The 23,464-nt window shown below is 33.1% G+C and overlaps 2 protein-coding genes and 1 long non-coding RNA gene across 6 annotated transcripts in view; 1 reads left to right on the forward strand and 2 right to left on the reverse strand.

Annotated features, from left to right (window-relative positions):
• Positions 1-729: 729 nt before the first annotated feature.
• On the reverse strand, positions 730-4,111 carry LOC126925632 (uncharacterized). Of its 2 annotated transcripts, none has more exons than XR_007714028.1 (2): positions 3,926-4,111; positions 730-2,474 (listed from the first exon to the last, which is right to left on the reverse strand). It is a non-coding gene; the product is annotated as an uncharacterized LOC126925632 (long non-coding RNA). The 2 variants fall into 2 exon arrangements; XR_007714027.1 differs by lacking the exon at positions 3,926-4,111 and adding an exon at positions 2,672-3,821.
• Positions 4,112-4,240: 129 nt separating this feature from the next.
• LOC126925622 (uncharacterized) lies at positions 4,241-10,356 on the forward strand. Of its 2 annotated transcripts, none has more exons than XM_050741386.1 (7): positions 4,241-4,761; positions 5,131-5,481; positions 5,563-5,783; positions 5,855-6,001; positions 6,132-7,516; positions 7,649-8,022; positions 9,711-10,356. In XM_050741386.1, the coding sequence occupies exons 1-6, from the start codon at positions 4,458-4,460 to the stop codon at positions 8,019-8,021; spliced, it is 2,781 nt and encodes a 926-aa protein (XP_050597343.1). In that variant the 5' UTR covers positions 4,241-4,457; the 3' UTR covers position 8,022; positions 9,711-10,356. The 2 variants fall into 2 exon arrangements, with proteins under 2 accessions (XP_050597343.1, XP_050597344.1); XM_050741387.1 differs by having other exon boundaries at positions 10,259-10,356.
• A 6,110-nt stretch (positions 10,357-16,466) lies between these two features.
• LOC126925624 (beta-1,4-glucuronyltransferase 1) overlaps positions 16,467-23,464 on the reverse strand; it is a 58,033-nt gene continuing 51,035 nt past the window's right edge. For both annotated transcript variants that reach the window (XM_050741390.1, XM_050741391.1), the window contains exons 4-6: positions 21,049-21,384; positions 19,002-19,244; positions 16,467-18,386 (exon numbers count right to left, since the gene is read on the reverse strand). In XM_050741390.1, the coding sequence (XP_050597347.1) occupies positions 18,189-18,386; positions 19,002-19,244; positions 21,049-21,384 (777 nt within the window). In that variant the 3' untranslated portion in view covers positions 16,467-18,188. The remainder of the gene's footprint in view (positions 18,387-19,001; positions 19,245-21,048; positions 21,385-23,464) is intronic.

Genomic DNA, 23,464 nt, shown 5'->3' on the forward strand with positions numbered 1-23,464 from the left:
TACACTTAAGTAAAACTTTATTATTAAGAAAAATTCATAAAAGAATGGCCTGAAATTATTTATTCATTATCAATTTCATTGGCTAATGGGTCGATATTGTTAGGTCACGAAATATAGATATTCTCTCTTCTATAATTTCGTTTCCTCGTCTGATACCTCCATAATGTTCCTGCGCCTCTGTTGATAAGTAGGATTTCATAATACAGAGATATGCTTAATTTTCCGTTCTTTTCCCAAGTATATACATATACCTACTTCTCTTGAATATACCTTTACCAATATTTTGATTTTCCGTCAAGTTGCGATCAAGTCTAGCAAGAATCTATAAGGCAAAATGACGATCGAAGAGAGATTCTTTTATCCTTTTCTATAGTGCTTTTGATAAAAATACAAGACGTTCAAAATTATGTAAGAAATAATTATATATAATTTGTACCAAAATGTTGTTTTTATATGCTTATTAAATTTGTATTAAAATAAACACAACTGAAGGGGAAATATTGTATATAAAAAAATCAAATTATCAAAATAATTGTAATTACGTATTATTAACATTACATTACGGGAATTTATTACAAGGTTTAGACATATATTTATTTGTATAGATTTTGTTTATATACAAATTTGGTTATATTTACATCGTCTTAAATTTTATTTACAAAAGGAGAAATTCTTACAAACACCAATATATAAAACAAAATAAAAATTAAGGAACCAATTTATCCATAGTAATAGTTTCACTCATACTTTATTAATAATATAATACAATTACCATCAATGACAAAACATTATGTTATAACACAGACGACTCGTATGTACTTATAACCACATATATTTATTAAATGTAACGTCAGATTTCAAGTATGATATTCAGTTTACTTTGATCTGATATACATACTGATATACATAATATGTAACATAACATAAAGGTTAGAATTAGCATTTAAGAGAAACAAATTTCAATTGCAAAAAGGATACACATTACACATGAGAGAATCAACGCATAAAACGAAGTGAATGATACTTTTGAAATAGAAGACCGGTATACTGTATCACGAAACAAACGTCATCAAGCAATTTTCTCTGACACAATCGATGCATTCGGCTTGGCTTAGTAACACAACACGTTAGTACTTTGAAGATGTCGTTAGGCCTGCTTGGACAAGACTGAACCTGCACACAGCACAGTAACCTGCACCGACTTGTTCCTAATTCCTGAGAAGGTTCCTGAATCATCCGACCCGTCGCGTTGGAAATAAATTTAAAATTCGTATCCCGTTGTTCCGCGAAAGAATAACTCCGCTCATACTAATAATAAATAAAATAATTTCGTTAGTAATTAATCATACATTATCTTATACTTATTACATAAAATATGAAATATATCTTAAATTTGTATTTTGCTAACACTTCTCAATAATTGTTCAATTATTTAATGAATTCAGAAAGGATTAATTAAAGATTTACATTCACTATATTACTTATCTTGAGTTATATTAATTATATTTACGAAAATGGTTCATTATTATTATTGTAATTATATACCGAATATTATAAAGATATATATAACATTATTATAGATAGATTGTGTGTGTATGTAAGATAGTGCAATTTTCTGTTTGCGAAGTGTTTTGCATTGAATTAAAATATGCGTCGGTATAATAGAACCATTTGAAAATTTTCATATAGCAAAATTTTGTTCAACAATTGTAATATATACTGTTTTTGCAAACAGATATTAAATAGACTTCAGTGCTTTGCGAAAAACAGTTTTATTTATTTACGCGTTTATTTTTGTATCATTTTCTATTATCTGATCTTTCAGTAATTCTGCCAATTGTCGGTAGATGGTAGCGCGACAACTGTTCTGACAGTTCCAAACTTCATTTACTTTTAAAACTATTACATTTATTAATTTAATAGTACAATCAGTAATCAAGCTTCAACAATAAAGATATTGCAATAGTTATATCTTTGGACAATTAACAGTCCTAATCATATAACAAATCTAATATTAATAATAAATTCGAAAGAAATAGCTTAATTGCTGATTGCCGTGTTTCCGCATAACTGTTTCCAAGCAGAAAAGAACAGCCATCTTTTCGAAGAGATGATGCAATCGATGACACATATCGACCGTATCTCCAATCGCTTAGCGAATCATAGAAATTGTTAACCGTGGTTTTTGGCGAACGAAATCGGAAAACAAAATATGAACGAAAACGGTTCTACTTTAGCGATAAAGTCAAAAACAGTTCTCATCAAACTATAGCCTATCGGATGTTAAGCGAAAGCCGCCAGCTGGGAGTGCTATTTTGAACGAAGTACAACGTTGCCAGTTCGTGAGGCGAACAAGTTCAAACACGTGCCCCGTGTTTTGCTCTTGGAAAGAGATAACTGCACAGCCTGGCAAAACAGAATGTTTGCTTTCCACTTGGTTCGCATTCATATCCCGTTTACATCCGCAAAACCACCTAAAAAAACGAAACAATAATTCTACACTCCTTAACAGCAAATTATATTCTCGACATATCTGTACTTTACAAACTTGTGTCACATGTTTACAACATTAAAACATGCAAATATATATTCAAACGAAGAGGGAAACTTAAATCTGGAAACGACCAAAAATATTATGTGTTATAGTATTCCATATTTTATTTATCCTTACCCCAATTTGGTTCTCTTTTACAAAAAATTATGATAATTTGATAATTAAGCTGATTATATGTTAAATGTGCATTTATGTAAGATTATGTTTTAATTTTGGGAAGAATTTTACAAAAGACATGTTCGAGACTTCGAGAGTCGCCAGCTGGACAAGAAAGTTCAGGTTCGTCGGAGGAGACATGGCAACGCAGCAACTGCGTGAGCCGAGATGCGCGGCATGAATAGCACCGCGACGTTGATGGGCCGGCCCTATGTCAGGGGAATGGTGGGGGAAGGGAAGGGGTAAAAGTTTCCACGACAGTGGGGATGGACGGAAACGGTGAAACGAAAGGGGGATGCGATACCGCTCTGCGTGTGGTGGTCGTCGGTGAGGGTAATATAACCGAGGTAATGTTACCAAGTTGCTGTTTACGGAGAGTTTTTGGAAATTTCAAAGGGGCACATCTAGTTTCCCGGTTAAATTCGAAGCGCGGCAAATCGAATCGTCCAATCGTGATTATGGAACCGCTATATGTTAACTTATACGTCGGGGAACATATGCTACATGAGAATCGAACTAACGGGAATAGTTATCTTGGAAATACGTATACATGATGCGTTTTGCAAATTATCGAACGCATTGATAATGTATACATATATCGTATACGCTTCCGCGTGGAACTTTCTGCGCGCCAATCGATTTGAAACCCTGCCACTGCAATTTTTCTGTCTCAGAACAGAAATTCAATATTTTACAAAAATACTTAACGTAACGAGTGATTTCAGTATTTTCATCAAACTTAAAAAATTTGTTAATAAAATGTTCAGATTCAACCAATATCACGTTGTAATTACAATACTAATAGCTCGAAAAATTACCTCTATGTAAGTGGTTGATACTTATCTGGTTCAAACTCGAACAATTTATTGAGTCGAAAGCAACTTATAATGAAAGATGTAATAGGGTTAAATTCAAAACCTAAAATGTTCGAAAACTATCAATACTATGTATTTACATTATAATTATAGACTACACTAATAATTTAAAGAATTAATTTTGTATAGGTAGTTGATAGTTATAACTCAGACTTAAGAAATTTATCGTCTCGAGAGTAACATGTAATAAAAGACATAGCAGAGTTAAGTTGGAAATCTAAAATGTTCAGAAATTACCAATACTATATACATTGTAATTATGAAATAATAATAGTAATAACTTTAAGAATTAGTTTTATATAGGTAGTTAATATTTATAGTTGAAACTTAAGAAATTTACCAAGTCGAAAGTAACTCTTAAGGAAGAACGTAGCAGGGCTCGGTAGAAAACCTAAAATGTTCAGAAGTTACCACTACTACATTATAACTACAAACTATACTGTAGCAATTTGAATTGATTACTTCTACCTCTTAAGGTATAATAAATAATTTTTCTATAGTTCTAAGGTAGACTAATAAAGATGTGTTTATAGGTTAAGGAAGGTTCCCAGTTAAATAAATTGCGTTGCTCAAAAGCACTCGGTTTGAGGATTCTCGAGAAACGTCGGAGTATAGTGGTAGGCGCATTGGTGACGGTGAAATCGTGGAGGGGACGACCCCTCCTGCCCTACTCCGGTGCGCGCAACGTCATTGTGTCGTGTGGGGCCATGATCGTTGGAGTGTGTGTGCGTCCCTCGAGCTACGCGCAGACCTACCCAGTAAATACGAGGCTTCCGTTCCCTGTGCGTGCCGAGTGTCGAAACAGTGCGTAGTTAAAGGAAGTGGTAGACTTTTGTCTTCTTGACATCCCGTGGTCACCGGCGTGTTCCATCATGCCGTTGAGTATTGGGGTTAACCTAAGAGTGACCGGACATTGTAATCAGGGCGGTCGTAAGTACATGGAGGACATGTTCAGCGTGGCCTTTCAATCGACACCGGATGACAAAGATCTGGAATATGCCTTCTTCGGGATATTCGACGGCCACGGCGGCGGCGAAGCTGCCACATTTGCAAAGGAACACTTGATGAACGTTATCGTCAAGCAGAAGAACTTTTGGAGCGATCGGGACGAGGATGTGTTGCGAGCCATCAAAGACGGATACGTGAACACGCACTATGCGATGTGGCGGGAGCTTGGTAAGAATCTTATTTCCGCCATTTGTTCCGTTATTTCTACTACTTCACTCGTTTCCCGCCAAATCTCATCACTTTTCACGCATATTTACAAAGAAACTTAATGTATCTACTATTTTTTGAAGAATTTCTCTCATTGTCCCGCGTATTTCCCCCACCACCTGTGCCCGATTAGGTTAGAATTTAGGTTATGTAATCCGAGCTAACCTGAAAGTTCGAACTCTGAGAAAAAGTAGTTGAGAGAAAATATTCGATATCTTTTGTATTTCTATAGGCAATTTGTTCGTTATGAAGCAAAGAATCGTAGAATGTAGTTTTCGATAGGAATTCTCAATGAAAATATATGTTGACGAGGATGTATTTTTGTGATAGACAAGTGGCCGAGAACCGCATCGGGATTACCATCTACGGCCGGGACCACGGCTAGTATAGCCTTCATTCGTAAAGGTAAAATTTACCTGGGTCATGTAGGAGATTCTGGCATAATATTGGGATACCAAGCAGACGGTGATCCTCAATGGCGTGCAGAAGCTTTGACCAAAGACCATAAGCCGGAAAGTGGGCCAGAAATGATAAGGATACGTGAGTCTGGTGGTAAAGTTGTTAGTAAGTCTGGGGTCCCAAGAGTTGTTTGGAACAGACCTCGTATTGGGCACAAAGGACCTGTTCGAAGGTCAACTCATATAGATGAAATTCCATTTCTTGCTGTTGCTAGATCCTTAGGTATATTGCTATTAAAATATTAGAGAAAAACCTATAAGAATGTATGGATCATTAAATGATTAACAACCTCTTATGTTATAGGTGATCTTTGGAGTTATAACTCAGAATTGAACACATTTGTTGTGTCTCCAGAACCAGATGTTAAAGTAGTTGCGATTGATGTGGAATCACATCGCTGCCTTATTTTTGGAACAGATGGTTTGTGGAATATGTTGACACCCCAAGCTGCAGTGGCTATTGTCCAAGCTGCAGATAGACATAATGAGAAACATCTAATTGCTTCTCAACAAACATGCAATGGGGTATGTTTAAAAGGAACTTGAATAAGATATTAAACGTACAGAGACATATATGTAATTCCTATTTTAAACAGCAAGCTGATAATGTTCAACTGTGGATAAATCCTTCGAAAAGTCTAGTAGATAGAGCTTTGGAAAAGTGGTCATTAAAGAGGCTACGAGCAGATAATACAAGCGTGGTTACATTAATGTTAGATCCACCAGGTCCATCTCGTAGTGAGGTATGTATTATTAAAAATTATACTTCCACTCTTTAATAATATCATTAAAAAAAGGAAAAAATGATTTGGAAGATACAAACAAAGATGTTGGTTATACTGTTAAACAAATTTGTTTTTTTGGTTCTTCAAGATTATATTGAGCCAGAAAGAGTGTGTTGTGACACATCGTACTATGCACACACCTACAGCTACGCTTGCAGAAGCTCCAACAAGACATATCTGTAATCAAGTCTCTCCAAGCATACCAAGGCCTTCTCCTATAATAAATCATTATGTTGATCTTAACCGGTCTATACCAGCTTTTTCAGATGAGATTGAGGGGAATCGAAAGGAATCATATGTGGATAATATATGTACACCTCTAGAAAAAATTGAAGAAAATCAATATCAAAAAGATGAAAAGCATGCAGATATCTCAGAAAATTTGGTCGATGGAAATATTCAACCTGTAGAATTATCATCCAATGAAATATTAAAGAACAGTATAGAAGTAAATAGTCTTGAATTTGAGGCAGAAGTAGAAAAGACCAAGACCATTGAGGAACAACCAACAAGGACAACTGAAGATAATACACCAAATGAGCAGAAAAATTCGAGGTCATCTCGGCAATCACCTGAGATAGAAATGAAAAACGATCCTGACGTTTCAAATGTGATACACCAAAGTGCATTTTCTAGTGAATGTAATGGTACACATTCTTCCACAGTCGTTACTAGTACCACAGAAAGCAATGAAGTAGTTCTAGCGAGTACTAGCTGTAATGAGAACGAAGTAAAAGCTAACATATTAAATGGATCTCATCACAGACAGACAACATTATTCTCAACTTCAAGAAGAGATGTTCGAAGCACGAGAAGGCCCAGCTTAACTGCACATCCGCGAAATACTTTGGGGGATGCTAGTTCGTTGGAAACAAAAACATATGTAAATTCTAGACTTAAATCGCGTAGTACAAAAGTGTCGGTATCGGGGAACACGGTGGAGGAAGGTGTGAGAAATTCGACGAGCAAAACGAGCGGTAGTGCTGTTGCTACTAAACGAAGACACAGTGCAATATCACAGAGTGTAGTTAACACGATTGAGGAGTCATGTATATTACAAGAACCATGCGTTAAAAGGAGGACGCGCTCGGAGGATCGTCCGAACCCGGTCGACGAGAATGATCCAGCTAATCAAGCCACAAAGGACGCGAGTAGTAGTATGAACTGGTCTAGCACGGATTCCAATATTACTCGTTCTACGGCTGTTGCTACCACTGTACCTGTACAGGAAAGGCTGCCGTCGCTAAATAGCTTCCAAAGAAATTTGGAGAAAAAAGCTACGCCAGTGAAAGCTATCAGAAGGCCGTCTATCAAAGGTCTGTTGAAACAATTGTGGGCCGCTAGTCTCAGCGCAAGAGAGTGGGATCAGGGAAGAAGTAATCGATCGAATAATTGTAACGAACGGAGGATAAAGCGAACCGTGTCTATTATAGGTTCTTCAGATAACACGACTGTTCCGCAACGTTGGCTCAGGTTAGTTTCCTTATCGTTTGATCTTTTTTTTTTTTATCGTGTCTACTACCTTGTATTTAAACTAAGCTTGCATTTGCGCGAACTGATTTTGCAATTCCTTACCTGTTATATTTGCATTTGTTTGTATTCCAGGTCGGATACTATCGCAGCGACACCTGTAAAAACACTACGTTCACGTAATGTAGACATAACTGGTCACACGATATCTCCACAATTAGTACATCAGTACGGAATAGTAAAGCAAAGTCGGCTCTCTTTACCGTGTAAATTGAAGCATTCTAGTAATAATGGATTTCTACAGTCAAGTAGAGTAAGGTCTTCCTCCTTGTCGTCCAGTATAAAGCAAACTAGCAGTAATACTGGGAACGGAGCTTGCTCTACGATTAGTTCTACGAACACCGGATGTAACTCTAGTTCTGGAATGGCTAAGAGAGTCAAATCACCCTATAATCCAAGTGCTAGGTCATTAAGCACGCGATCTCGCATTAAACGCCTTGGAAAATGAGGTAGGGTAACGTACATTAATTACACTGCTTGTTACATTAAACAGGGTATCATTTCTTACCCTCACCAAATTTTTCTTCACTTTGCGTCTTGCTTTTCATCTCCATGGAAAGGTATATCTAGCTGAAAGAGATTAACTATTCTCGTTTATACTGTTGCATTTTATCTTGAAACTTGAAGATGGTATAGGCAAGCTCTTGTCTCAATTTTCCAAACATCTCGATGGAATTGGGTTTGCATTTTACGGACCAATTGTTAAAAAAGCAAAGAAAAATAAGAATCATCAATTCCATCGTTTCCTATTTTAGAATAGTTCTAACTTCTTTTTAAAACAATTTGCTAGTAATAAGTATATGAGGATACTAAGTAGGATAACAATTTTCTTATCGATACATAGTAAAGTTTTACTACTTCCACGGCACACTACGGGTCAAGAGTTGATCGTATTTTTCATATTTGCATAGTTTCACACGTTGAAAGATATTTAGCAATAATGTAGAATCGATCGAATAGTATAACGTACTTCTTCATGTTCCGTTTGGAAAAATGCATACATTAATATGATTATTCAAAACAAGACATGGCACGTCCATACGGATAATCGAGTAACTCTGTTTTTATACGAACGAAGATCATTTAATGTGAAATATTTTGTAGATACATACAGATATATTAGTATTACACAAATACAAAAGCTTTTGAATCAAGATTTAGCAATTTTCCTTAGTGTTCATTTTTGTCTCCCAATTTTACTTAGATGCCAACTGGGCGACTTTTTTCAATGTTATTATTTCAGCAGCCGTACTTTATCTGTCTCTCCTTCTCTATCTCTATCTCTGTCTATCTATTTATCTCCCTCTCCCCCCTCCTCTCTCTCTCTCTCTCTCTCTCTCTCTCTCTCTCTCTATCTTTGTGCTTCGAACCATCTTAAACTCGTTTTTAAAGCAACGAATGCTTCTGAGTATGTAGTAAGCAATAAGAACGTTACTAATAGGATCTAATCTATAAATGCTAATAATAACCCAAAGACATCGTACATACCTACATACAATGAATAGCGATTAAAGAGAAAGAGGAAGCATAACCGAAATGAAAACACAACATACATACACGCATTGAACGTAAACACATATTTCTCTTGCTTACATCTTAGACAACCCGTTTGAATAATCGAACGTTCCGTTAAATAATCGATGTTCCAATAATCGAGTTTTTCGTTAATCGATCGTTCCATTAATCGGAGTTTCGATAATTAAGATTTTACTGTCACGTCAATCATAAATTGCATGCGTATTTCTTTCCAATTGTATATACTACTCCTGCAGATTGTAATTTATACATTGGAATATCTCCACTGTTATCCACGTATGTAATTTCTCGAATGTAGCAATATTTCCTTTTTTTTTCATGCCGTGGTGATAGTTTTTGAATAGTTTTTGATTTTCAGAAATCAGTGTTATCGGTTTTCAAGTTTGAGTAAAATATTCCTCTTTCTCAAGTAATAGATCACCATGCTACTTTGTTTGAACAGATTTTGCCATCAGAAAGCTAACTAGGTACATTTTTATCACTTTTCACTTTCTTAAGAAAGCATAGCACCTTGTAAGATTAAAATGAATACTATAATCTAAACATTTGCTTTATCTAGTAATTATTTCATAATATATTATGACTTTTATTATTGTTTAAGATTACAAAACCAGTTGGAACCCAGTATTACCAACAATTGGAACAAGAAATTACTATTTTAACATAAGTAAAGTTAGACCTTTTACAATGTAATGTATAACGAATATTAAAATATTAGAGAGATTGTACAATACATTGTAGATGATTTTGTAAAGGACAATTTGTAAAAACTTGAATTTGTTGCATGAATAACTCTTAAGACCTGTTGCATACTAGATCGAAAAGCATAGTTTTAAAACAGGTTCTGTAAAAAAATTCTTTTTAAATAATTTCCAACTTTTTGAAACCAATAAGACAGCGTATCTCATTAATTGTCAGCTTAATATTAAATGATTCCTTTCTTAATTCTATGCTTTCTAATGTTTGATTAGCTTGTTAAAATGTTAATTATAGAGTTTAAGGAAGCTTGAAACAGAAAAAGATAAAGAAGACGAACATGTCTATAAAATGTGTGAGTATGAGAGTAAAAGAAGTAAAGGATAACTGTAAGTACAGAGTGCGTATGTGATTTGTAGAAATTATTTTGAATGATTCCTTTAAATGTTCCAGTGTTTTACGTGGGAGCGACTTTCAAAGAGGATTAACAAGTCATTAAAGAGAAAATGTGATTTGCTTACAGTAAGATTAAAAAAAAAAAAAAATGAAAATATCTAGTACGTAGGTACGTAAATCAGCGATCCGCTTTGGCCAAGCATGGAGGTGACTGTTCAAGATTCGTTCGATCGACATTAAGGGAAAACGGGAGTGTATAATCATGAAATTTTGATATTTAACTTTATACAATATCAGCACAAAATCTAAGAAAGTCTTTCGATATAATAAGGAAACAAGAAAAAAAGGACTCGTAGGTAGTTCGATTCTATTGTATTCACTATTGTAAGTATTTAGTCGTTCGCTTAATTACGACGATAATTTTGAATAACGTCTACCTTGGTACGAAGCGGTACAAAAAATGACTGTCTGTTATGCGATACAAAATTTAGATTATATTTAGAGCAGCTACAAAAAAGGGAAAATGAAAGGTTGAATGAAAGAATTGAGAAATTTATTTGTTTATGGATATGCAATAATTCTTCAACAAATTTAAGCTTTTTCCCAATTTTGCAACGATCAGAAGGCGGTTCATGTATATTTTTATGGGCGAAACACGGCAGACTATGGGTACTAAGAGAATGGTTCGCAGAGTCGCGTTTTGCTCGCAAAAATTTACAAGAGTCGCCTTTCGAAGTTCGCAAAATTAGAAATATGTTGAACAGTGAATCGTTAAAACGATGATCGAGATGCAGATGTTTCGTATAATTGTGTGCTTAAATCGTTAAATAGAAATATATTCTATTGGAGGCTTTTTTCATTTATTACGAACGCGGTGATTATTTTTAAGTTTATTTAAAATTTGCGAATAGTGTGAAACTTCAGGATAATTTTGAAAGTTTGGTTGCATGTGTGCTGAAGTAATAATATGGTCAGAGAGATTGAGATGGTAAATTCTCATCCACGTGTTACAATTTTGTTCCATATACATATGTATATCCTCTAGAGTAATGTTTCTTGAAGATTAGAGGGTGTTTTATGTTAAAATAAGATTATTCATAACATGATTTTTAGTTGACTCCTATCTGTTGGAATATTTTTTATAGAAATACTACAGTGATCATACTTGATGAAAATTTACCATCTCTCCGGGATTATTTGACCAAGCGAAAAAAGAAAATGAAGACATTTAGAAGCGTATGCTTGTACGAATTTATCAATATTTTTATATCTTTCCGTTTCATTATAGACAATGCAGAGAGAGACATAATTATTTTAAAAAAACAGAGAGGAAAATAGTATGATAAAGGAAAGAAAATAATGACACGTGCCTACAATAGTTACCATTGAAATTTGTATATATATATGTATAAAGTGTATTCATACATATATCATGAGCCAAGAAGAAAGTAATTTTTTCATTGTTACTCAGTGAAAATATAAACACCAAATGATAAAAAGGAAATATATTATAAGACAGATAAAATCTGAGATACATAAAATAAGGACATTTCACTATCTCTTCTTGGTGCATGCAATCAAGTAGCACTATCTATACATATAGATATACTGTATATGTATGTAAATATATATAAGTATATAGACGCATATATATACATACATATTGTAAAATAAAAACACATATATTTGTAAGTCGTCTATATGTAGATATAATTAAAAAAAAAAAAAGGATTTAGATGATTGTGCTCATAAGAGACATAAAGAAAATCTTCGCTAGCGTTTATTTATATACATGAGAAATTATAATAGTAACGAAGGAAATAAAATATAGAAGTGGACGAGGAAAAAAGGATCCGTCTAGTTCTGCGCTTGTAGATTTAATATTCGTTATATAGGACGTGAATTAAAAACAAATAAATAGAAAAACTAAGTATTTTCTCCGAGAGTCGAAATAAACGGGAAAAGGAAGAAATAAGATTTAACAGAGGAACACAGAATTGTATAGAGAGTGGAAATTTATAGCGGTTTATCTCAGGTTAAGTATAGGTTGAAGAAGGCATACTCGAACAAATGTGTGATCACGTTTCAAATCTGTATATTTTAATTAAATAAACTGAAATATACAAATGTTTTTAGCAAATATTTTCTTCGCGAATACCAGCATAAGCCTTCGTTGTACTTTGCCTACAAACTTGAATATAACTCTTGAATTATGGAAAAAATATTTATCTATTTATTTATGTTATCATAAAAATGTTTAAAAAGTTTACAATTCTTAATAAAATACAGAATCAAATTAATTCACTGTTCTTTCTACTGTTTTAGATACTTAGAAGACTGAAATTATGTACAGTTATCAAGTAAAATAAAATTGAGCAAACTTATATGGTACTGAGATGCAAATTGGATATTTCAAAAATAATTTAAACGATTGTTTATATTTCTATGCTGTTATTTGAAAAAATACAATTTTACATATATACAGAGACACAAGTAAGTCAGATTTTTCTTTTTCTGTGATTTCATAATATTATTTATAGGCATTTTCACGAATATGCTTAGCTCATATACACATACATTTAAAGGTATAATGTTAATTTATATATCATACATAACAATGTACATGCTAGATATTCATTTAACTTATATATCAATAATAAATACTTTCTCTTTGTTTTGAAACCATCACTCACACAAAGATATCCAAATACAGTATTGGTGATGGATTACAATGTAAATAGAAATATAAGAAGCGACAGAATATGATTCCTTAGAAGAATTATCATACATACTTGTATATAATCTAACACAAAGTGCATATTTTTTCTTTTTCTTTCCTTTTTTCTTTTTGTTATTAAACTCACAGATGGAATATCCAAAGCTTATAAAAGTTACCTGCAATTTTACAAGATAATACTGAAACTTGTAAACCTAAAATGTATACTAGAAAGTATGCATTACTATTTTTTTTAACATTATATTTATATCTTTTTTAATTATTTTAATATATCTTTCAGAATTCTATGCAAGGAAAACATTCATTTAATAATTAGTGTACATTTTGAGACTTATATCAAATTCTGATTATTCAAACTTTCATTTTAAGAACACTGAATTACTTAATGCATCATGCCAAAATGTAAAAACAATTCTTTGATAAAAAATGTATTGACAATGAAAGCAGATTTTATATATTTTTACAAATATGGTAAAAGATGGTGTGATTGCACAATTCTGCTAATTTAATTTTCATGACACGTGGAAATTGTTACAAGTTTTCATCAAATTGAAGATATTTGAATTGTCATAAAGGATCATAGTCTAAAATTATTTAAGAGTAATACATTGTTTTACGAACAACACTGTAACAACACAGAAAATTTGTATCATTAGTACTTGTAATACATATATTTAATTTTATTTATTTTTTCCATAGTTTTATAATGTTTCTGCGGCCTGGTACTCATTTATAAAAAGTGCCTAATTAAAAAAGATTAATTCAGTATATAATCAATGAAGCTTAAAAAAATTGACGCAATAACAGACTGAACATCCAATAGAAGGAGAAATATTAATCCTTTTCTTGTTATTACAAAAAGTGTATTGAATTCATCAATGTGTTAGTCATAATAATAAAATGTATCACAAAGTGTTACAAATCATTTGAAAATATTTCATTAAAAAAAAAAAAATGAATTACATACAAAGCAGAAAATTTTGTAAAATATTTAATTATATCTTAATGAATCTCTAAAGAATTAATAATCGGAAAATGTTAAAATATTCGATGTAACGATGTGGTACAGTAAAATTTACTACGCTATTAGAAGGATTAGTAACAATAATTAATTATGCATTATTGATTATCAATTATGTGTTAAAAATGTAATTCATTTTTCTTTCTGTAGCCATGAATATTTCAAAGATTTATTACATCATGAAACTCGTTTATTATTACAATTAACTATCTAGAGTAATTGAATCGGCATTTTAACGTGCTTCAGTTCAAACACACTCTCATGCACCATATGTATACGCATACCCATTAAATGACAAAGACGATAAGGCACAGAATACACGTTATTACTTATGAGCAACCATTATACGTGATTGCAAAGCCCCGATAAATGGAAAAAAGGCAAGAGGACGAAAGGAACTTGTTTCATAGAATTCTGAGTTTTCAAGAAAATAAAGTAATCACCCTCTTTTCGTATGTGAAAATACCATGTCGCCTACAATTTTATTTCTTCCCAAATTATTTATATTAATAGAACATTATAAGAATCATCTACTAAATTTTCGATAATAAGAAAAAATAATTTAAAAAGACATTGTTTAATATTTTCATACATGGATCATGGCAAATGATATTTTATGATTCGTTCAATTGTCATAAGTTATCCTTGCTAGATTCTGATTACGTAGTTTCTTGCTAAAGAAATCAAATAATTCATGAGAAGTCTTAGAAATTTAAAAAGAGGACTCAAGTACCGCATATAGAAATGATATTTTCTTCACTGTTCTTAGAAGTTAAATAAATTGCTAGAGAATTGAATTTGTTTTTTTACAACCAGTGAAACATAATTACTAAAATAGTAGTCAGTTTGTGCCCTAGGGTTATCACAAAAACACGAGTCAGACTCTCGTTTCCCCTAAAAATTCATCTCAAATATCATTTGAGAAATCTTTCACTGAACTCATTTGCTATATGAGTCTTATTATCACGAAAGATCATATGTACACGTGTATAGCCTTTTTCAGATTATACGGGGCGGTGATAAAAAAAATATTGCAAATATATGTACGTTATGTTATATGTGTGTGTGCACTGCATATGATTACACGCCATTAAGAGTACTCACATTAAAAAAGTTATTTATTCTTTAAAGAACGAGTTACTCTTATGGAAAAGATTCTAAATTTTATTTACAATTCATTACTTAAAAATACATACTTAGTTTTTTCGTTAATGAAAATATCCTTAATGATATAGAATATGCACATTTTTCATCGTCATCTCACTCATTTACCGTCATTGTTTGACAATCTTTTTTTTTTTTTTTTTGACACGGTATCCATTACGATGGAAATTAATTGCACAATCTGATTAAAATAAAAGTTAAAAATTAAAATTCATTCCTAATCATTATTTTTCCCACCTTTCACAAGAATATTCTTTTCATATTATACATATAACATTTAAATGGCTAAATAAAAGTATTACATTAAACAATGGCATTCTCTTTTGTTGGCTTTACATGATAAATAAAATAGAAAATGGGAATACTACTTTGTTTGATATAAGTAACTAAGCCGTCTCAGATACATACAAAGTTTTGATTATTGAAAATAGCAGACATAAATATTTACCATTATGCTATCTTCTTCGATAAAATATTATGATTTATCATCTATAAGGCTTGAAAAATAATGTTACTGAAAATTCACAAATATTTGGATACATCGAACATTTTATGACGATATATCTTTTTTAGAATTTCGAATTCCCATTTAGTGACTAATTAATCGTGTAAAAGTAGTAGCAGTTACGTCATACGTTATGTACTTATACTTAAACATATAGAGATATTTACATTGTCCTTTCATACACCATTCGATACATTCATAAAGAAGAGTTTTTCAAGTTGATCTCGTATAATGATACACCAAATAGCAATTGCATAAAAATTCTTGCCTTCCTTCTTCAACATATTCCGCACACGTAATCCTCGCCAGTAATTATCGAGTAAAAGTATTAGCACAAATAATGTACAGTTACGAAATAGATCTTGCACGATTTCGTGGGAAATGATACCAAATGATTAGTTAGCTGAGTGAAATTCATCACGAGACTTATTTTTACTCTCTTCAATTTCAATTGTATACAAAGTGTCTCATAATCAATGGTAAAATCGATAACAATTCCCCATTCTATAACTAAAGATAAATCAAAAATGTGGAATAACATTCTTTAACCCAGGGTTTCATTTTTGATAAACATGGGATTAAAACTTAGTGAGCTATACGTCTAATTAAATTTTGATTTTGTTGAAAGTTGTATTCATAAAGACCGAAAAAATATTTCCTTGCTTATTAAAAATATTTTACGTTTCTATGAATATTTTTTGTTATTTCTTATATATAATGATAAAAAATTTAGATGCGTTTTTATCGATTTTGTTATTAATTATGAGAAATCTTGTATAATGCAATGTTCGTTTTAATGGTAAAAGCGAATGCGATGTTCGTTTTAATGGTAAAAGCGAATGCAACGTTCCATTCATGATTGCTGTAATTGTTATCTAGCATTGGAAGCACCAATTCATTTTTATCAGACATAGAAGAAAGATATACAAAGAAAGGTTAATATATTAGCCTTAATTGATTATACTATAATAAAAGAATCATTAAATAACTAATGACTTGACGTTCTTTAATTAAAGATCTTTAGGATAAATGTTCTAGTAAATTGTTATCAAATGTTTCTTCAGTCTTGGGAGAGTAAAATATTCGCGAATAGTCCCTGTTTGATTTTTTTTTTACCACTGATATTTGTTCAAGAACGAAACTATATCGTTAATTAAATATAAGGGTAGTTCATACGTGTTGTTCAAGTGCGTAATGGATCATCCTTTTTCATATCTTTTTCGTTCCACTACCTAGTAGTTATATTTGGTTTTGTATGTTTCTATTTTTTAAACAAGATATTTGACTTTAAAAACAATGAAAAACTGCTTCGCCATATGTTCATGTAAATGCATAAAATTAAAACTTAAGTCGACAAAACGTCGGCTTCAGTCGGTTTTGCAGTAAATTCTACAAAACTCTGCACGCTGGTATAATAAATAATTTTCTCATAGTTTCCTTTTTTTTAAGAATAAATTTTCCAGAGAGTTATAGAAACCAAACTTTTTAGTCTAATGCAGTTTTCATCCAAATTTTAGCTACAGAGTTTTTGTTTGGTTATTAACATCCACTGCTCCAAATAATAATATTAATAGCAATTAAAAAGTAAAGATACTTTCTCTCATTATGCGAACACTGTGTTCCTTAGTCGACTTGAGCAGTGTACCTTTTTCTTTTTGGCATGTTTTTATGACCACAGTCGTTCGCGTTAGAAACGGCTTCCGTTTCCTCTTTGGGGAAATCGTGGAATGAGAAAAAAAATGCACGCGTTCACCGACAAACCACACAACACTCTTGTAAATGTACAAGTATATACGAGGCACCGTTTTAAAACGCTAAATATGTACAATTGTTCGCCCTAACGCGTTCTCAAGTGAAAATATGCGCAACAAGATCCTTTCATAACGAAGACGAACTACGTAATATGATCATCGTGAGAAAGCAAAATTTTTTATACTACTCTTTGAGTCTCTCTGAACAAATCGATTTTTCATTAATATTCCCTCTTTTTTTCCTAATTAATGCTGCCATCACACTTTTGTACTGCAAAGAAGATGAAGAAGTCAGCGATGAGAAACGAGGAGGAACTGCAGGAACTAACGATCATAGGAGAAGTTTGAAACCATAAGTTGTGTCCTCGACGAAGCAATAATAAGAACCTTTTTATCGATGTTCCATGTATTTTGAAGAAATCGTTTGGAACATTCAGCAACAAGGGGAGAAAAAAGGTTCGTCGTTGTTGCTTCAACGAGGAGAGAACATTAGCGAGGTTGCGTCCTCGGAACCTAACCTGCGTAACTATTACTTTCGGCACCGTTCAATTGGCATCATTTTCAATCGTGGACATCTGTTAGTCGCACTGAACGTTCTTTAATTTAGTTTCGACACCGGAAACGGCCAGAAACGGCTGACGAGCGTGGTCCTTATGGTCACGGGCGATTAAAACGAGTCTTTGAGCGCTATGACCGCCGTTGATCTTCTGCTGAGCTTCGGACATTCCTGATGTCAAGAATGATCTCAGGTGCTGCCACTTAATCGGAGAACACCTGTGGAGCACTCGCTGTGCCCGTTTCTCCACGGGCTACACGGCACAGCCTTTTCTCGTTCCATAAAGAATTTTTAATTCTGGAACGATGATCTTCCTTATCAAAGCGTTCGTTTTCGCTGTCAACATCTCCCGGTGAACATCCTTCTTGAAGATCTTGATGCCTGGACGATGGACCAGAAATGCGTTGTCCAAGATGAGGAAATCGTAGTCAAGGACGCACAACGCGTAACCCTAAAACGAAAGTCAAACTGGGTTAATGATTCAGAGAAATCGCATTGGAGAGGTTGTTTTATGAATATTACATGAATCGACGGTTTTTCCGTCATCTTTTATTTTCCCATGCATTACTGTCGATATCTTATTTTAGCAAATCTTGTATGTATTTTTCTTTTCTTCCCCCTTTTTCCCTTTTCTTGCCGTTTTTAAGTTTATGAACTTGGTGTATGTGACGTGAAATTCTTTTAGAATTGATCAATAAATCTTTCTTACAAATGGCGCCTTTTTCGTTTCATAGTATGTGAAACGCATTGGCGGTAATTTCTTTGAAAGAATTCATACTTGTTAATGCATCGAATGTTGAAATACTTTTTTTATAAACGGTTTACACTTTCATGAATTTAGCGACGAATAGATTCTCTACATAGATTAGCTCTGAGAGTGTCAGATCGCTTTTTACATCAAACTATTTCTCACTGATATTCATATATGAAAATAAATTCATGAATTTTTTGCGAAATATCTATTGCCTGGGATTCGACCGAATATTTTGCAAGTTTCGAGTAAAGATAAAAGTAGGTCGTGACTATATCGACACAAGTTGTTTTATAAGCCGGAAATCATTTGCACCTGTGTCATTTTGTCGCTTTTTCCTTCCCAGCTAAGCCTCTCATCGTACAGAGGATCATTATTGCTCCCGATGAAAATCGGCTCCCAATGAACGAAACTGCCTGTCCTTTTGCCGACGTGAAACACGTGAAGATCCTCCGTTTCCGGAGCTTCTTGCCATTCTTTACTTCGAGGAACGTTATGACAGCCGGAGCACAACTTTTTGTGGAAGGGAATTGCCGTGCCGGCCTTCAGCATCTGAACCTGAAATGAGTATTATTTGTTAAATTATTTCATTATTTTTTATACGAAAAGAATACATTTTTTATTTTTTCAAAATTTCTGAGAACATATTTTTAAGTATATAAAGTAGATATAAATATATATCTACTACTATATATATATATACATATGCATATATATGGTGTTCAAAATTACGTTGAAGGTCCACGTATATAGAAATCACCGTTTATTTCAGAAACACGTGGCCATCTCATAATTTATAATTTATTGAAATTTTAGCAAGGAAAAAAGGACTCTTAAGTCGAAAATTGTTTATTATAATTTTCATAATTTTGCTAACAAAAAATTGAAACATATACATTTTTCTCTTTTACAAAGATTAACTTAATTAATCTTTATTATTAATTTAAATAATTTTTAAATATGCTAATATAATTAAATACCAATGTTTAAGAACTTTTGATCTAACTCAACTGCGCACTATAATTTATATAACATCGCTTAGTGTAGTATTTTCATTATGCTTAGTTGCACATGGTAGTTTTCGTTATAATATAATCATAAAATTCTGTCATAAAAATAATTCATCGAAAGGATAACGGTTTTACAACATTTTTTACAAAAGTATCCGGGTTCAACGTCTTCTTACGCGATTATAATTTCACCGTTTCTAATTACAGTTTTACCACCGTTTGAAGAGGCGCAGTTCTCTGCTTATACTTTGAAAAAAAGGGGCAGCAGGCAGCGTGTATCACGGTTAATGAAATAAGGCTTGTTCGACGTTTGAAAAAATGGAATGAAATTGAATAGTGCATAGAAGTGGTGGAATTGAATTGAATGTTTCATAGAAGTGCGGCCAGCGGCCAGCTGCACTTCACAGCAACGCTGCTAATTGTACGTATCAAGGTCCACGGTCAAAGGAAGCGCCACTGATTAAACGACCCTCGCGTTCATGCCATTTAACGCATTGTCGGATATTATGCAGCCGTCATTGCGCTCTTCCCCATCCGTTTAATTAGCTCCAAGTTCAGTTTTCAACTAAAATGTCAAATGCGAATGAACCAAGTTCAGCGAAATTTATTTCTTTGATTAAAAAACGCGAAGATCGCTTCTCAGTGATAATTAAATACGTTCCATCGTGCAATTTCACTGCCTTCAGTTTAAAAAGAACGATATAAAGATTTTATAACGATGGTGCAGACATTTCGCGTTTTTTTTTTATCAAAGTCTTATTGGCAGATTTCGTCGACATTTTCTTTCCTTTTCAAAGTGCTAATTAGATTAGATTAGATTATATCTGGGGTGAAATTAATTTAGGTTAAGTTAGTTTAAGATAAATGTAATTGAGGTTAACTTGTAACGATGAGTAATTAACAGCTTTAATCGTAAATACAATTTTAGAATAAAGAATATTAATTATTTAAGTTATTTAATCTTCAGCTTTTTGGATATTTTGCAGATTATTGATATACCGCGTGCGTGGACTAAAATAAAATCGTGTAGTGAACGGTTGCATAGCGGCATTTGGTTGTATGCGAATGTCACAATGTAAAAGGTTAACACAAAATAAAAGTTTTAGATCGAAAGTACAATCCGACATGGAAGTTAAATAGAACAATAACAATCTAGTAACTTTCTTCTCCAATATTTCAACATCTGATTAAATGATAAATATGCTTATTTAAAGACATGTATTGTAATATATTAATATTGAAATACCAGCATTAAAAATATAAAATGTTCTTATATATATATATATATGTAATAAGAATACTTTAATATTTCTAACATTAAAAATTTACAAGGTTTTCCAATTCTAACTTACCAAACGTGTTTTATTATTAGGCGGTTGACTCTTCTCGTCCACCTCGAAGATGGACAATACAAAAACTTTGGGGTTAGGTTTGTAGAGGGCGGGTTGATCCCTCCTTCTGATCATCTCGAGGAATTTCGCGGGCAAATCTGGATTCGGGTAAAGTTCGATATCGCTTGCTAACACGTAGAACGTCGGCGCCGATTCACGGGCTATGTTACGTCCGACGTTCACAGGGTACAGCAGCTTCTTCTCGTTTTTATACATCTTTGAAAGCGTGACATTCACCCACGGTGGTCCCAGCGTGCAGTTATACGTGTCAGACATAACTTTCTCGGTCGGGGGTACCTATTTCAGAAAGCAGATTGTGCCACACATTATAATAACAGCTTAGAGACTGGACAGTATATGTATAAGGTTATACTTGATGATTTTATAACTATTTTATTTTTTGGTTATTTTGTAGTTACTTAAACTTTTATTAGAAAATAATTTCCAGTGAGCAATATTTTTTTAAATTCATAATAACGATAATGATGGTTATTTCTTCAGTGAATATAATAAAACAGATATCTAGTAGGTTAGTAAATTCCCTAGAATATATTTTTCTCGAACGTTCATTTTTAAAACTCTAGACGAAGATAGTAGAGAAGATGAGATGTGTATCGAATAGACAGAATTGGAAAGACGATGCAATACTTTCTGTCGAGACAGAATAAAAAGTGGAACAAGATGAAAGGTCGGGAAAGTGGTAATTAAACCGTGGAACCAATCAGCGGCCGATAGGGAATGCCTGTTTATTTCTTTCCGCAGTGCATGCATAATACGACAGTAAGAGAGTCGTCCTGGAAACAAAGTAGAGCCTTCACACGTGTAATTGGTACACGTATTCCGAGGTACTAGGAGTCGCAATCGTGATTTCGCGTTCTAATTAATTACGTACACGTGTATCGACGTTACGTCGTGATACAGAAGGAATTAATAACAGAGTTTCGCCACAGAAAAGTACAGCCGCAGGAAGTGCTTCTCTTGCCAATCTATTTTCTCATGCCGCCTGTCTCGAAGTCATTTCACTTTTGCAAAATATTATCCACTTACTTTACTTAATTCGTTCAATTCTATTTCTGTAACTTATTACCAAAGATTTAACGTGTTATTAACGGTAGTGAAAGGACAGGATGATTTTGAACAATTTTTTTAATGATATTACAGTAAAATGTTTGATTGTAAAGAGATAGAAATAGATCTGAGCTCTTGTTGTTAGTCTGATCTTCTTAAGGCTAAGACTATCGAAAAGTGAGTTATATAACTATTTTTTTATATTCTTTTTGGATCCTTAGGAGAAAGTAGGCCAATTTTTTAGATTATTATTTTCTGTAATTTTTAAAATATTTCTGCGATGTTGTTCTATTGATAGGCTTTTAGAGTTTTGATATGAATAGTATTCCAAGGGAAATTTAGTCTTCATTACATTACACAATCAATTTTTAAGTCAAATGTTTAAAAAATGTTTTATTTATTCGAAAATTTCTATTACTTAGAAAAAAATAAAAGTTTGCTTTGAAAAAGTTTACAACCAAAACTTGACGGAGCAGAAACGACACTCCGATCCCTATCTGAAGACTTTAATGCTGGACCGATTCACGGTATCACGAGTAATATTGTCAAAACATACGTCTAAATACAATGAACAACATGAAAATAAAAAGCAAAATAGCGGAAGATGCGTGAATGTCACGCAGTGGAAACTCGACCGAACTGAATACACCGGCAAGCGTCAACAAGTGACCCGATAGCATCGAAATTCTGCACGGTCAGCACAGTCTCGTGTTTTCAAAACGTGAGTGGTTTCCATATCAAACGTGCCGAGAAAATCTCGTGGATTCCTTTAAAAACCAGCCTCATCTCCAGAATCTTCACAGTTTCACGAAGAAACACATCAAAAATTCAACCAAATGTATTTTAACACGTATTTCGTGCTTTCACTACTTGGTTTGACGATATGTCAAGCAGTTCCAGCGGAGAAGAAAGAAGAAATCAAAGAAGAAGTAAACAAGAAGGAGCTAGAGATAGAACAGACTGGAGAAGACACCGAAAGATCCAAAAAATCGGTAGTCTTAATGGACCAAGTATTAGGAGAAGCTCAGAGTTTCGGTATTCAAACTCCTTCACAACATATCCAAAGTCTGAATATCAAACAAACTCCAGGAGTTTCTGAGACTGTCAGCATCCAGAATCCACAATCTGCTCAAACTCTCAGCATTCAAACTTCACAACCTGTTCAAACACTCAGCATCAAAGATCAATCTAGTCCAACTTTGAGTATCAGTCAGGATTCAGGAGTTTCTGAGACTATTAGTATCCAGGATTCACAATCTGCTCAAACTCTCAGCATTCAAACTCCACAATCTGTTCAAACACTTAACAT

The sequence above is a fragment of the Bombus affinis genome, chromosome 16, assembly GCF_024516045.1.
Source record: "Bombus affinis isolate iyBomAffi1 chromosome 16, iyBomAffi1.2, whole genome shotgun sequence".
NCBI lineage: Eukaryota > Metazoa > Arthropoda > Insecta > Hymenoptera > Apidae > Bombus > Bombus affinis.